The 16,566-nt window shown below is 33.8% G+C and overlaps 1 protein-coding gene across 2 annotated transcripts in view; it reads right to left on the minus strand.

Moving 5' to 3' along the window:
• Nucleotides 1-721: 721 nt before the first annotated feature.
• The window catches only part of LOC118736923 (protein Skeletor, isoforms B/C), an 85,614-nt gene continuing 69,769 nt past the window's right edge, over nt 722-16,566 (minus strand). The window contains exons 4-13 of one of the 2 annotated variants that reach the window (XM_036467067.1): nt 14,590-14,701; nt 5,512-5,730; nt 5,208-5,408; nt 4,932-4,952; nt 4,469-4,793; nt 4,187-4,401; nt 3,843-4,114; nt 3,642-3,772; nt 3,402-3,565; nt 722-1,521 (exon numbers count right to left, since the gene is read on the minus strand). In XM_036467067.1, the coding sequence (XP_036322960.1) occupies nt 1,354-1,521; nt 3,402-3,565; nt 3,642-3,772; nt 3,843-4,114; nt 4,187-4,401; nt 4,469-4,793; nt 4,932-4,952; nt 5,208-5,408; nt 5,512-5,730; nt 14,590-14,701 (1,828 nt within the window). In that variant the 3' untranslated portion in view covers nt 722-1,353. The remainder of the gene's footprint in view (nt 1,522-3,401; nt 3,566-3,641; nt 3,773-3,842; nt 4,115-4,186; nt 4,402-4,468; nt 4,794-4,931; nt 4,953-5,207; nt 5,409-5,511; nt 5,731-14,589; nt 14,702-16,566) is intronic. The other variant, XM_036467068.1, reaches the window with a different exon arrangement.

The following is a 16,566-nucleotide window of genomic DNA, read 5'->3' on the forward strand; positions in this document are numbered from 1 at the left end:
GTTGTATTTAAAGTTAAAGTACATTAATTAACGTAAATTTAAATATTACATTTTAAATTTTTTTTCTTATATTTATTATTGTTTTTTTGGTTGTAGATTTTATTGTCTCACATTAACGTTTAGTTTTTGTTGTTTGTTTTTGTGTTTTGTTTTGATTTTAATTGAACAATTTTCTTTACACTTCTGCAATTTGCGTTTGCAATTTTTCTTTGTTGATAATTTTTGCAACTAGACTCCTTCATTATTGTCTTGTGTCAACATTTTATTGTCAGCTTAAGTGCTAAAAAATTTCATATAATCCATTGTACAATACATAATATTATTATAAAAAATTATTTCTCATCCTATAGAATACATCAATTTACAATTTTTTTTTTGTATTCCTTTATTCTTTGCTTACACAAATATCCACACTACAACTATAAGAAAAACCCAGAGACCAAAAGTTGTAAAAACTTTAAGAAAAAAAAAATTAAAAATTTATTACATATTTTATTGTCAGTATTTTAAGTATTTAAGTTGTTTAGCTTATTTGGTTGTGTTTTTTTTTTACCTTACAAAATACAAACAAAAAGTTTGCAGCGTACACTTTTCCAGTTATCCAGTTAAGTGTGCCATCATCAGCGTCCACGCACCGGTACAAAGTTCAATAGAGGCCTACCTTAATACTTTTTTCGCATTTTTGTGTATGTAAGTACAATACTTGTGTGTAAGTATGTACACTCACTACGTCGTACACATTCGCTGAGGATTCACTAATCATGCACACAAAATCAACCGTTTTGTTTTTGTTTTTGTTTTTTTTTTTTTGGTTATTTCTCGTATTTTTGTTTTACTACATTTTTCTTAAAATTATTGTCAAGATATGTTTTTAGATGATATTAGCCTGGTTGTTTGGTTTGCAAAACTTTCAGTTTGTTGAAACTTTCGAAGCGAAAACGTTTTGGGACTATCAAAATGCGCGCAAAATATGTATGTAGATTGAGTGAGACGCTTTGAAATGTTGTAAGTGGCGTAGGTACTCGCACGTTTTTGAACCTATAGGTGAGATCGAAAATCAATAATAATAATAGCTCTTTAAGCTTGAATTTCTTTTTCACATTTTCGATAGTTTGAAAATGATATGTTCATTGTAACTATATTTAAATACTTTTAATAGCCTTGATATGCGCTCATTCAGGATATGCTCTACTTCATTAAGAGGATATGTTCTCGTACAATAAAACGTAATTTAAGATTACTTAATTTACAATGTTTCTCCATCCATATATGGCACACTTTGATTGGTCTCTTGAACATTTTTCACTTCGCATTTAAAAAAATTTACTAACTGCTTCGCGATATTGCCGACTATCAGGCAATTATCGACAAACTGAAAACATTTTGCGTCACAAACAGGCTAACAAGTGCTGAAACTGTGTACACAATCGCATTTGTGATGGTCAGCTGTAGTAGCGCAGCCGACGAGTCCTTGGCATCGATGACGTGTATCTTCCAGCCAAGATTTTGATGTGTGAAGCACTAGAAATAGAGAAACAAGTTTGAAATTTAGGTAAAATTTTTTGAATTTTTTGTAGTCTTTTACAAAGTTTTAAACTTTGGTTTATATGGGTTTTGTTAGAGAATGTACTTTAGTTGAAAATTCTTAAAATTAAATAATTAAACATAAGCGGATGGGGTATTCATGGCAAGAGTCTCATTTTCTGCCACACCCTTCGCTAGTTTCCAACAACAAAATATAATGTAATCCGAAACTTAATTTATCAGACGGCTCTACATATTTTTCGAGAAATCTTGGATATAAAAGTTGCGTTCCTTATCTCCCATAAATAGTCAGAAAAAGTCCGAAGTAATCAGATTTAGTCCGAAAAGCGTTCCTAAACTCGAAAATGACAGCAAAAATGAAAGAACAACACACAGTGAGAGTGACTCTCTTCAGTGCGAAGTAGTCAGATTTAGTCAGAAGAATTTTTAAGTGTTTATTGTGCTTGTGCTTGTGTTTTGTACATACATTTCTATTCTTATTTGACGTTACTTTTGTTGTTGCCATTCTAACTAAAAATTGGTTTTATGCGTTCCTTTACTTTTTCCTGTTATTCTCTTTTAGTGAGCGCATTTTGCTTACGCTCTTGCATTGTGACACTTTTCCGATTTTAGTTCGAAAAGATAAGGAATGGACCTAAAGAATCAAAACACGAAAGTATCAAAAATAATGACTATTTAAGGGATATAAAAAGAAAACTTAAAACTCGTGTTGTGTGTCTACAAATAATTAGTGAGTAAGGTCAGTAATGTAAACACACATGTGACTGCAATATTATGCAAGCAAAGCGTTAGCGGCCACTTGCTTGGAAGAAACGATCAAATTGCAGCTTGCACATGTGGGTCACTTTTTGTGAAGACATTTGTAGTGTTGTATTTTCTCAAGACGATGAACTCTGTAGAGCAACTGTGAAACGATTGGTTTCACAATTGATATTTCTCAATAGATGAGAAGTCAATATAAATTGAATTAGAGTAAAAGAAAAGCAATGAGACATTACTACAAGAACATTTAGAAAATACAAGACTACAAAATAAAATAAATTATGATTGGTCACAATATGAAAATATTGGAAAGTAACTGAAAAGTGGGAGTGTCTTAGATTTAAGGAGAAATGTAAAATTTACTATAAAAGCAGTGTTTGTGCACTGAAATAAACAGACTTGTTTTGAATCAAGAATCGGCAGCATTGCCTCGTTTTGTTCTAACTTGTCTCACCAATAAAAATAGGCCTTGAGGCCATCACCCTTTTAGCGTGGCTCGCTTAAAGCCAAAAATTGAACAAAAATACCAAAAGGTGAAATGAACACCAAACACCAAACATAACACTCGATCTATAGTTTTAGTAAGTTTAAAATTTAGAACACCTTCATATATTCGGCTCTTATTAGCCTCAAGCTTGCCTACCTTTGGCATAGAGTCGTGCGATTCTATTTTTTTTTTGTTTTTTATTTTTTGATTAATAATGGAAAGTATTGAGACTATGTATATCAGATTCGCAGCGCCACCAGTGAACAAAATTATATATGTATTGGGCAGGCCACTTTTAGCTATTTCATTTGCCTCGCTACCAAAGCTGATAAAGAAATGCAGAACAAATCAACCTCTAAAACCGATAAGTTAGAGATATAATGGCCCTTTTATAACTCACAGCTCGGTTGAACAGAATTTGCCAACTTAAGATTTCTGTCCAACAGATTAAACAATGGAGCATTATTCCTCCCTTTCTAAACCCGACCAAAAATTTATTTATTTAAAAAAAAAAAAACCAAAATGGCTGCGGCAAAAACAGAGGATAACGAGAATCTCTCCCTGGAACAACCAATTTCCCTACAACTTATTTGTTCCACTGTCTCACCTGATAATAAAGCAGATCCGGTGCATCCAATGGTACTGTCCAATTCAAATAACCCGGCTCGCCCTCATCACAATCCAGCATCACGGTTTTCATATATTCCTCAAAGGTTTCGATCTCGGCTGAACGATCAACGGTGCGATGCACCCATTCGCAGTATCGGCCAACTATGAAAACAGAAACAATGATTTCTTCTACTTTTAGAGATTTCCCATTTGTTTTTTTTTTTCAAATTTAACTTACCTGCAGTTGGTATTGGATTACCATCCCCATCGAATTCCACGCCGGCATAAGTCTTTTGTTTGCTTAATTCAAGGCCAGTCTTTTGTCCAAGACCACCTTCCGGTGAGTCCGTAATATAGAATGGATGGTATCTGTGAATTAGGAAGTTAAAAAAGTGCATATCTATTTGGGTTGTAACAAGCGTTCGCATTTTTTTTTTACCTAGCTGGTTGCGCGGGATTATCACCGCCTTCGACATGGAACTCATAAGTTTTGCCACGCTGCACCGTTATCTCTGGTATCAGCTGGTCGTTCAAGTACCAAGAAATACCCCACGACGGTATGCCGGTGATTGGTGTATAGCCACGCTTGCCACCTGTAGGGCCAATACGTGCTGTGAACACAGTCGCATTATCAATTTTGCGAGTAGGCCATGGCGTGGGACCACTCTCATCTTTGAGGCTGTACAGTGAATTCTTGCAGGAATGGTCATTCTTGAGGGAGAACAAAAAAAATCATAAACCACGTTTTATACAACGTTCTGGAAGTAGTCTTCTTTAGCTTACCCGCGATGAGAAGTTAATGCGCACATCTTCGACCGTGTGATCGGTGCCGGTGTGCGAATGTGCATTCGCCTCCTTGCGACTGTTCAGCGGTCCGATCGCAGCAATTACAGATACTTCGCGATCGATTGGTATAGCGAAATCATAAATTGGTTCATTGGTTTGTATGAGACGTTTATACCGTATGCTCGTCACACCATTCTTTCGATCGCCGCTCACTGGAAAAAAGTATAAACAACCTTACTCACACAATTCTATGTAGAAAAACATTTGAAGTTTACGCACGAACAACAACGTCATTGCGTCCACCGATGCGTTCGTCTGGACAGGCGCCATGTTGGCCATCGCATTGCGATAGGTCGGAGATGAAGTAGTCTTCGGCGCGGAAAACGCGTGCGGTGGTATCGTAGAAGGCCACAACCACATCGGATTGCGACATCTGAGCGCGCCCATTAGCGCCCGACAGACCAAAAGCCATATACTGATCCTCGCCGATGCGACCGAAAAGCTCAATTTGTATGTATTCACCTTGTATCTCCCATTTGACTTGCAACTTGTTGGGTATGATTTCACGACAGTTGGCGTAGACAGGGCGGGGCGTTGTGGTGGTCTAGAAGAGTAAAGTCGAGGGAAAAGGTTGTTAAATAATCAGATCGATTAAAAATGTAAGTAAATATTTACATATGTTGTATGTACAGGTCGTATGAATGAACTACGAAACGCTTTGGTAGTCTAAACTAATACTTACAGGTGTATACCACCATGGAGGCTAATGCATACGAAAGATAAGAATATAATGTTTAATGCGATTTTTGTATGGCGATTATTTGGTTACAAAGTGCGCGCGTAAAATGCTTACGATAAAATGAATGCAAAATGAATTTACAGAACGAGATTCGGAGGGGTCAACTAAATGTCTGTATGTAACTACATATGTACATAAAAACGAAAGAGGAACATCAACCAAAAAGTGCTTAAAATATTACCGAATCACTGTAATTGCTGCATCAAACATATAATTTACCGTTATCTTAGTTTGTCCCAACGCTGGCGGCACATCCAAATCTTTGGGTATAAAAACATGTCCAAAGTTATGTCTATACTCCACACACCAAACCGACAGCCAATCGATATCGTAAACGGTTAACGAACCGGGCAGCTGGATTTCAATATCTTCGCCCTGATAGCCACGCAAAGGCTCGAGTGAGCCCACTTCATTGGGCACCTGTAGCGATTCGGAATGATGAATTTAATGAGCAATTCTCTTTTTAAATCCTTAAGTCCTTAATAGTATGTATGTATTTATTTATTTATGAAAAAAAACTCACCTTCACGCCCATTATGTTGGGCTCGCTACCGTTGCCAACCCAGAAGTAGGCATCTGGACCAGCGCCATCGTAGTGCAAATTTGGTATGTAGAAAGTTTTGGCATCCAAGACACTTATGTTGCTTGAACGTAGGCCATGCGCCAGACGCTTGAACTCCGGTAGGACGCGTGGCTTTGGAACATCGAGATTAGGTGGGATGAAAACTTCACCGAAATCAACCTGTTGTGAAAGACATAAAATATCGATGAGTTAAGGTATTAGGAGACGAAATTGTGGAAGAGTTATAGTTTTCGTTAAACAAATTTATGTCAATAATATAAATAGGTAAATAGGTAAGAAGTAGGGAATAACTCTACATAATATTTAAATTATTTTCTTCCATAATTGATTTTTGCAAAACTAACGCCGAATATTCAATATTTTCAATAACATCGCCAGGGTAGCATTAACGGAGGGACTGGATTCAGTCACAGTTAATCCTACCATACATACGTATGTATGTATAGGCTGGTCCATACAGTGGACCATGTTATTGGACAGTGAGAGTTCACATGTTAATTTTTGTTTATTTATTTAAATTTTATTTTTAGAAGACCTTATACATACACATGTGGCCAATCTGAACTTTACACATAAGCTCTGGCAACCCTTCAAGCTAGCAAACTCTTTTTCATCTATATATCTTCATTTTTGACTTTTCTTAATTATCAGAAAAAATATGTCAACAACAATTTTTTTTGCTGATTATCAAAAAAATATCAAAGAATAAAAATTATTTCTGCAGCAACCAGAAAATTTAATAAACAGGCAAATTTCATTATTTGATGGAATTGCGTGAACAATGGGTCGTAGAAAAATAGTAGTAGAGTCAATTTTAGATATAAGATGTGCCCACCAGCAAATAGGAAAAAAAGTTTATAAAAAAATATAAAAATTCATATCCCTTGTCTTCATGTCAAAAATTTGAAATTTCATTTTACATGATTTTTTTCCTGTAAAATGGCCTATATGTATACAGTGGCGAAAATATAAAGAGGGCAGAGACATTTTAGCATTATTTGCTTGATGTTGCTGGGACTTACCGTTGATTTTCGTGATTTTTTTTTGTGGAACAAAAATTGTCGAGTATATTTTAGTCGGAAGAAAATGCACGAAGAAAAAGTTGTCAAAATCAACGGTAAGTCTTAGCTACTTTTTTGCATTTAGTCTTACTAAAATTTAATGGGCGACACAACTGCATACTTAAAAAATTTTAGAAATTTTGATTACAAATTTAAAAATTTTTATGAACATTTGTTAAAATTCGTCGTCGTTTGAAATTTTGATTCACATGGTGTGTTTTAGATGGTAAGTTATATTTTCATAAAAAAAATATAATAAACATTTTTTTAACAAGAAAAATTTTTACATTTCACCACCGTACTTATGAAAAAAAAACCGAAAAAATTCACCATTAAAATCATTTACAATATCGTAAAAAATCAATGTAAAATTCTTTTGTGAGTGACTCTATGTATGCCTGCCGGCGACAGCACTACATAAAATTCTTAACCTGTATTGTAAGGACCTAGTTGCAAAGATTTTTGCGGAGGAATCGGCACTGAGGCTAATGTTAACAATACAGTTAAGACAACTACCTTTTGGGCACGTAAAGTCTGTGCGATAACTGGTAAATCAAAGTATTTTGTTCCTCAGGCCAGTCTTAAAAAGCGGCCACCCACCAGTCACAACAGACTAAGACGGGGAGAATAAAAGAATTCAATTCAAACACAAAACCAACAATTTAAATAGGCTTTTAAATCACAATGTATGCACTCATTACACAATTATCTAAAAAGGTAGTGCCAGTTGCAATCATTGCTAGAAAGAAATGTTTTAGTGTGCCTTCGAACAAAATTTTTCTAGCAGAGCCACTGGTTCTTGATAACGAAATCTTGGCTTTTAGTATTCTTTAACCATCTTTTTCTAATAGAACACGCCATAATTTTGCTTACATAGACATTTTTTCGAAAAAAGCACTTTTTGAGAGCAAGTGATATATCTTCCCTAATACTTGCGCTTGCCAAAATAAGAACTCTTATAGTGTGCTTAAATGAATTTTAACGAATAATAAACCAAGCAGGACAAAGCCTTTCACAGTTTTTGGTGGAAAATACATCAACCAGATATGGGCAATTTCACAGTGTATTAAACTATTTAAAATAAAATTTAATTTAAATATTTGTGGCGAAAAATTTAATTTAATTTAATTAATTTAATTTTTAACTCCATTCGATACTTTGCATTTTGATATACTCGTAAACGAATTATGATTGGTTGTTGTTATTAGTACTCTCGCAAGTAATAAAAATAAATGCATGCATTTCGATGCAAAGGATATAAGCTGTTGCAATGTCTGCATACATTTGTGCATACTTATAAACACGACTAAATATCCTCCATTTTTTTTTCAATTTATTAAAGCCATGCTTGGCCAGTACGGCAGAAAAAATAATAAAACTAAAACAAAATGGACGTAAGGCTCCGAAGATATAAAAATGCAAATTTTTAGTAAAATAATTACATACATACATATATCATTTCTGTACATATTTACATACATACGTATTTCCGTACTGGCAAACGAAATAATTGCCGAAAATTCTCATTTGTTTTATATACTCACACCCACTGCGCTAACACAAAAAAGGCGTATGTATGTATGTATATGTACATAGGGAGCTTTGCATAGTATAAAGTTACATATGTATGTATATACATAAAAATTACATTATATATACTTATACATATACTACATTTTAATGATATGTACCTTAAAATAGGTATTAGTAAAATAAAAAGCAACTCCAATACACAGAGTCGAATGCGGGTAAATATGCGCGCGCATACGTATTTATGTATATACACACATATGTGCGTATGTATGTACATAGGCAACTCCATTTCCCCATATTCTCCAGCTGTAGTGAAAATAGAAGCACATTTTCAATTGTGGTAGTCCAAGGGAAGCCAAGGAGAAAATACTTATTTATGTACATACATATATGTACATGTACTTAGGTGACCAGAAGCACAAATGAACATGTGTTTTAAATATTAAATTTTATTATAAAAACTAATAAATACCCGGCGTGCTTCAAGGCGTGTATTGTAATACATACATACTTTTTTGATTAATTTTATCAGATTAATTGATCAGGTGGCAGCCCTCCTCAAAAATATTTTCTTTCGGTAGTAAACTTTCCCAAAACCTCTTAAGTTTGATACCCATATTCCACTATTAGATTTATCTTATCAATTATATTAAATTACCATTTTCAAACAGGTGGCGACCTTCAATAATGTTATTTTTGGCTGTAAGAATTTCTTAAACCTGTTTCTTTTGACAGTCATATTGAAATATGTATTTTATCTCATCAATTTAATTAAAGTGCATTTTCAAACAGGTGGCAACTCTGTATTTTTCTTCTTTCTATATTTTAAGTTTGACCTCTAGCAATACATAGATGAAAACTGCATTCAATTCCATGATTCCAAATTCTAAAAAGTGTTAATTTGGCATCTGTTGCTCTAATAGAGACCTCCCCCCCATATTAATTCTTCTTTAAAGTCTATAATGTACAGATATCGGCCTGTTACAATTTTATTTTACGTATATATAATAACTCGAGAAAAGCATCCCTAAGTTTTTACAGACTACGAATACAAAATTCCCGACATGGAAGTTTTCTCATTTCTAGATGTGGCCAGAGTATGCCAAAATTCAGTTTAAACTACTACCAAAGTACAAAAACAGTAATACTGGAGTAGATACATTTATTGAACTCACCACATATGTACATAGGTAAAAAAGTATCTCCCCTGGATATACATGTATGTATGTATGTACATATAGCGCATCATTCATATCCACTCTGAGAACGCGAACGCGCAGACTGCGCAGGTTATGTACGTACATATGTACTATGTAGGAATGTATGTGTTTAGGTGCATAAATATGCACTGTTGCCAACTTGGTGCTTCTGTCTCTAAATTTAGCGCTTTTTTGAGTTTGGTGCTTGGTGCGTTTGTTGGTGCTTTTTTTTTAGTTTAAAGACACCAAATCTGTAAGTCTTAAGAAAATCGAAGCTAAATTAATAGCAATCGTAAATATTTTAGCAACTTTCGAAAAATGGAAACATAGTCATGGCACAAGAACAATCGTAAGCGAACACATGTTTGCCAACAAATTTTTGACACACAAAAAATGTTTCCCACTATGCGCTCAATTAAGGCGCATTACAAAAGGAAATCAAATTTTTTTTCTTTATGTTTCAGATGTCGAGCAGTCGGAAAGAAAAGTTCTTTATGTTCCTTTAGTTCACGAGATCCTAAGAGACTGCAGTGTAGATTTCAATTAACGCACTTACAGGCATGTTCTGCAAATCGTACGTGCCAAATTTTTGCCTCTTTGTTATTAATCCTTCGAAATAGATTTTGTAAATCACACCGATTTGAAAACGTACGATTTGCAGACTATTCCTGTTAGTTCATGAAATTTCACTTTTTTGTTTTTGCTTTCGTTTGACAGGAATTGTATAAAAAATTATGTAAAAGGAAGGAAAATTTAACATATAAATAGTTAGGAAAAAATATTATAAATTTTTCTTGAATCTACGCGAAGCGGCAACGCCGGTTACAGCTGCAAATTAGAAAATAAGAACAAGAATATTGTCGACGAAAATATTTGAATTTATGGAAAACAGAAAAAAATCGACCGTCGAAAAAGAAACATTGATTTTTATTAATTTATTTCGGCATCCCTACGAAAAAAATGTATGCATGTAAAGTCTATTAAATACTCCAATAAAAATTTGGTGCTTTTTTCGAGAAAAAACGAGATTTTTCTTGGGTTTTAGTGCTTTTTCAAACTCAAAACTTGGCAACACTGTAAATATGCATATTGTACATACATATGTATGTGTACAACTATGATGTTTGGGTAACCACATCCAGATATACGTCCATATTAGAGTAGACCGCTTTTTGGAATTTTGATTGGTAATAGCAAAAATACGGCTCATTATGTTTAAAAAAAAAAACTGTGCGCTAGATTAAAAATTATGGTCAAAAAATTATGGGCTCGCCCAAGTCCATCAAAGTTCAGGTGCTAAAAAAAAGGTTTTCTTAGCTTACTACGATTCTCTGCAAAAAAGGTCCATATACCAAATTATGTAGGACTAATACTTTAGACGATAATTGGAATTTCAGTAAAAAAAAAAAAAATATTAATTAATTTATGTATTTATTAATTTAAATTTTTTGAGCACATTGAAATTTGATGGACTTGGGCGAGCCGAAGATATTGACCAAACATTTTAATCTTTCACACAGATTTTTTTAGAGCATAATGCACCATATTTTTGCTATTACCAATCAAAATTGTAAAATAGCGGATTTTCGGCCCACGCTAATACATACATATGTATGTATGTATGCACCTAAGCAAATACATATGTACATTGCTCCCCATTTCCGAGTACGCTCCCACACACATACATACACGTGTACATACATACATACGTACGGCCCCCCCCGCCCCCCCACCCCTTGTATGTACACACTTGAGTTAATCAAACATGTCTGCTGTAATTTATTTAACCACGACGCCATCTTTTATTCTCTAAGTCAGCGAAATTGCCTCGCCCGCCTCCTTTGTGAGCGACCATCGCAGCAAAATACATAGCAGCAACTTCCGTTTCTTGTTTTGGTTTCTTGCGTTGCTTCATGCTTTCTTTATCCCACACATTAACAATAAAAGAATGTTTTATGTCTTCATTTTTACACGAAAATGGAATAAAACAAAATTATCTACATAAATCATTTATGAAAATTAAACAAACACACACAAAACACATATCTGCATACATACATGCATTGAAGGAAGGGACATGTATACGCCACGGTGGGGTATGTATTTATGTTTGAAAGGGCAAATTTCAAACGAAAAAATGGGCGCGGCTCAATTATTAACCCCGAAAACAAAAGATTCGCTATTCTTGCTTTAGCCGGCACAGACATTGCTGCTGCTTCACTATTTATTTGGTTTTTTTTTGCCGTCATTGTAGCATATTTCCAGGCGCCAAAGCCAGTTGTGTCGAGTGTCTGCAAAATACTCTTGTTTCCTAGATACGTATGTATGTATGTAAATATGTACGCTTGTTTGCGAGTGTAAGTAGTTATGAGTGCATGCCTATAAGATTGTTGTAGGGTCATAACTTACATGGCATTGATATTTTTCGCCGGCGCAAAGATGAACCACAATTCGCAGTCAGCTTATATCAGTACATATATGTATGTACATATATACATTTGTATAAACAAGTGTGAACGTGTCAAAACTGCGCCAATTGAATTTTTCATGGCTTTGTGTTCAGCTATTTAACACGAATCATTTTGCACACCTGTCTCATAAATCGGCCCGCAATGAAATTCACATTGATTGGATTTTAGAATTTCGCTTTTGCTTTTACTGCTGTTATGTGATTTGATGTTTGCAATTGTTGTAGTGTGGATATGTGCTGGAATGTACATATGTACATATGAGCATATCTACCGAAATGTATAGTAATGGCGCTGCAGGAAACTGGATTGTGATTGCTAACAAATATTGACACAATCGATTAGTGTGCCAATATGACTTTGAACCTGGTTCAGGGTAAAGATTTGACATGAATCAGCGTGCTTACGGACATACATACATACATACATATATGCACATTAGACTGCATCACCCAAAAAAAGTTGCGGTTTTTTCGCCGAGATTACAATATTTATTATATTTTAAGACATGAGGTGGACCGATTTGAAAATATCTCCAAAAATGGAGTTTTTTATGAATTAAAATAGTTTCTTAAAGAACTGTTTTGAAAAAAGTCCCCCCAGATGACAAAACAGATTAAGCTTAACAAATCTGCATACAAATATTTAAAAGTCTTTTCAACGGAATCGTAATAATGAAATTTTTGATGCTGTTTTTTAATATTTTTCAAAGATTGATTTACGGAAAACTTGAGTAACGGCGCCAAAACTATTCTGATTTAGACTTATGGGATTTCTGTAGAAAGTTGTTTTCCCACTATTTTTATTTATTTGCAACAAAAGTCAATCGCGTCCCAGTTTTTTTTTTTTTCAAATACCAACATATCTTAAATAATTCAACTTTGAATGATGTTCGTTCATCCTACCTTTCACTTTCATCCTTTGAATGAGTTTGTTAGCAAAAAAAAAATAAAAAGGGTGAGAAAATACCTTTCCAATGATAACTCACAAGTCTAAATCGCAAGAGTTTAGGTTCAGTTATTCAAGTTTCTCTTATACCAATGTTTGAAAAAAGTTAAAAAAAACAGCATCGAAAATCTCATTATTACGATTCCGTTTAAAATTAAAAAAATTTTTTTTTTTTTTTTAATATTTTAATGCAAATTTTTCAGCTTTAACCGTTTTGTCCTTTGAGGGGATTTTTTCAAAAAACATCTTTAAGAAACTATTTTTGTTCATAAAAGACTCCATTTTGGGACGTCTTAGAATATAATAGATTTTATTATTCCAATGGAAACACAGAACTGTTTTTTTTTAGTATGAGTAGTGATGCAGTCTAATGTACCTATGTGCATGTGCAACGATACCTACATATCGTCGTTTAAAGTACAAAACCGCGTAACTGACATTGGCTGCCAAAAATTGGATTTGCTCACACAAGCTCTTGGCTCAATCCTTATCCATTCGTCCTGCAATATACTAGGCAGATATGCGATTGCTTTATAAAAAAGAGAACCATTTTGAAATATGAGTGTTTTTACCCTCTAGAAAATAATTTCTACAACTTCACATACGCGGTTTTGCATTTCGTTGATACGCGGTTTTGCACTTTAAACACGGATATGGATTTTTTACTCGTTCCTAAGCAAATACCGATTTGTTAGTAAACACGTAATCTTAAATGGAACTTTTACTTTGGGCTGATGCCTGTGGATTCTCCCTTGACGGACCTCTTCCAAGATTTGTTGTAGACAAATCCTTCTTATTGAAGGATATTGCAGGACCGATCAGGTAGCCAGTAAAGATACCAGTGCTGCAAGTTAAGGATTAGATGAATTCCAGAGGCGAATTTGTCATGGTGAAATGAGGGCACTTGTATAACAAGTAGACTACTATGACCGCAAATTGATAAGAAAAAAACGGAACTTGCTCAGCCTCTCACGACAGGACATTTCGATGGTCAGGGCTTGTCTAACCGGTCATTGGTAGGCACGCTACGAGATTACGAATATTCTCCCATGAATATTTCAGAAGTTGCAAAGATGAGGAAGAAGAAGAAACAGTTGAGCACTTCTTCTGGAGCTACCCCGGTTTAGCTAAGAGCAGAGCGGGCTTTTTAGCTAGGCACTTTTTAGCTCTCTTACTGAACTATCCGGCGAACCAATCCTACGCTTCATAAGAGCTTCAGCATGGTTCTATGGAGAATATTCACAGAGGTTCCCATGTTTCACAGCGGTATCATAAAGGACATGCAAGGTCTAAGTGAGTTGGTCATTTTAACTGACAGCCGCAAACGGTGATCATTCTTTGAAGTTTGACGAGCCGATTTACCACGCTATTAAATTATAAATGCATAGCTTATAATGCGTCTTATCATAAAGGTTTAAAGGGCTTCATATTTTTTTCCAAAGCTATGTTTGTTATTGCCAGAACTCTTTTAAAGCTTTAGAGGTATTTTGTTCAACGTGAGACTTCTGAAAAAGTTTACAATCCAGGATTCCACCCGAATACTTCACTACAGCAGAAATTTAAATTTCACTGTTTTGCACAGTGTTACGTTTCCCCAAATTAAACTTTTTATTTTACATTTTTTCTTAATTAAAAAATTAATTATAGCATCTTCCGTACGCTGCAAAAGTTTTATGTAACCAAATTTACGAGTTGACAAAAGTCAGATAAAAGGTTCAACCACAATTAGGAGAATTTCTAATAAATATGTAACCGCAATAAAAAAAAAAAATAAATAGAATCAAAGGAAATCAAAGCAAAGCTTCTTACCGTAAAACGTCTGCACCACACGGACAGCCACCGTATATCCTTAATCCTCTTGCCCATGGGTAGACGCAGTATGATGTCGGTATTGTTGTGGGCTTGCAAAATTGGTGGATCGCTGCGGGTGAGAAGAAAAAGGGAGAAAAATAATAAAATTAGAAAACAATACTTGCCGACAACTTTGCGCAGGGTGAAAGGGTGTAAGCGAAGTTTTATAAGCAAACCTAGTGCATACATATATGTAGACTCGATACGCACATACATACATATTTATGAATGTATACACACATCCAAGGGATTGCACAAAAATAAAATGATTTTGAGTGAATACGTGTCCATACTATGACTCACGAGATTTTCAATACACATTTCAAATTGTAAAAAAGTAGCTGTGTATTTACCTACAGCAGGGTGGTCCTAAAAAAATCAATATCTAAATTTTGTATGAGACATGCCTTTACTTTGCTCTACGTTCTAAATAAAACCCCAAAATTTAAAACAATTGTTTAGAGGTCGTTTCGAGTGTTTGAAAAATTAACATTTTCTTTTTACAACGCAAAAAATGGACAAATTTTTACTTGAAATCTGATAAATTTTACATGTTACTTCGTGCGACAGTAAATTTTACACACAAAAAAAAAAATTTATATATTCCCGAAACCATGGGCAAAATATAGTAAAACCGCAATTTCAATTTTTCACTCTGAGGTCAGGATTTTTTCAAGTTTTAAAAATATGATTAATTCAAGAAATTATTAAAAAATGTGAGTGCAATGCAGAATAACAATGTGAGTATCAAACAAAAGAGAAACTCCTGTAGAATTAAAAAATATTAAATTTTTCGGTACATAAAGACGAATGAATGGGTATGGAAAATTTCCTTTTAGAATTTTATCCTTGAATATTAAGAAAATTTGCTACACTTATTTTTGAAAAATTATATGTTCAGGAGTAATATACACACGACCACATTCTCGAGTTTCGTTCTACTCACTTTATTAACTTAATGAAATAAAATTAATTAAAAAGCGCATTTTCAATACTTTTTCGTCATTGTAAACCAAAAACTTTATTGTTTTTCAAAAAATTTCAAAATTTTAAAGTCCTTTTAATTAATCATATCTTTAAAATTTCAAAGTCCTTAAAAAAAGTCCTAACGTCAGAGCGAAAAACTAAAAACGCATCTTGACTATACTTGGCCCATTGTTTCGCGAGTATATTGATTGTTTCGTGTGTTTTGAAATTTTTTTGTTTTTTTGTTATTTAAACTTATTTATATATGTATGTACATATAAGTTTCTAAATTCAATTTTTTTATTTAAAATTTTCTCAAACCCTAGTAGCAATAATTAAAAATCGTTTTAAAATTTTGAAAATTTAATGGATATCTTTATTTGGTACGTAGAACAAATTAAAAAGGTGCCCCATGATGTTTCTCTTTTAAGGACCACCCTATCTACAACTACTCTTTGTGCAATTCATTCATTGGATAAGTGGTTAGCATTGCCAATGGCATTTCATTTATTGGTCATAAATTCCGACTATAATTTAAATTATATACTACTATATAAGTGATTTTTCACACCTGGTTACTTTTTGATATTGATTAGTAATGCAACTTGGAATATTTGCAACTTTCAAAAATACTCACTCAAAATTCAAGGCCGTCTCAGTAAATCAAATGATTACAATTCCACTTGATTACGGTTGCAATGTCATACATCTGTGCATAGTTATTTACATAATTATATATGTACATACATATGTACATAACTACAAATGGAGCTAATGAAATTGTGGTTTATATTTTTTTAAATAATTTGTTGTTACTTTTTAATAAAACTAGCTATATTTATATATGGCGCTTTGAGATCAAGAGTAGCCTAACTGACAAAAAAAAATTATAATGAGATACAGCTAACTAAAATCGAAACTTTAATAGTCCAAAGCACACCCTTTTAGTTTTATGTATTTTACTGTAAT

Source organism: Rhagoletis pomonella, unplaced genomic scaffold, assembly GCF_013731165.1.
Source record: "Rhagoletis pomonella isolate Grant_MI unplaced genomic scaffold, Rhpom_1.0 Rhpom_scaffold_00004, whole genome shotgun sequence".
Classification (NCBI taxonomy): Eukaryota; Metazoa; Arthropoda; class Insecta; order Diptera; family Tephritidae; genus Rhagoletis; species Rhagoletis pomonella.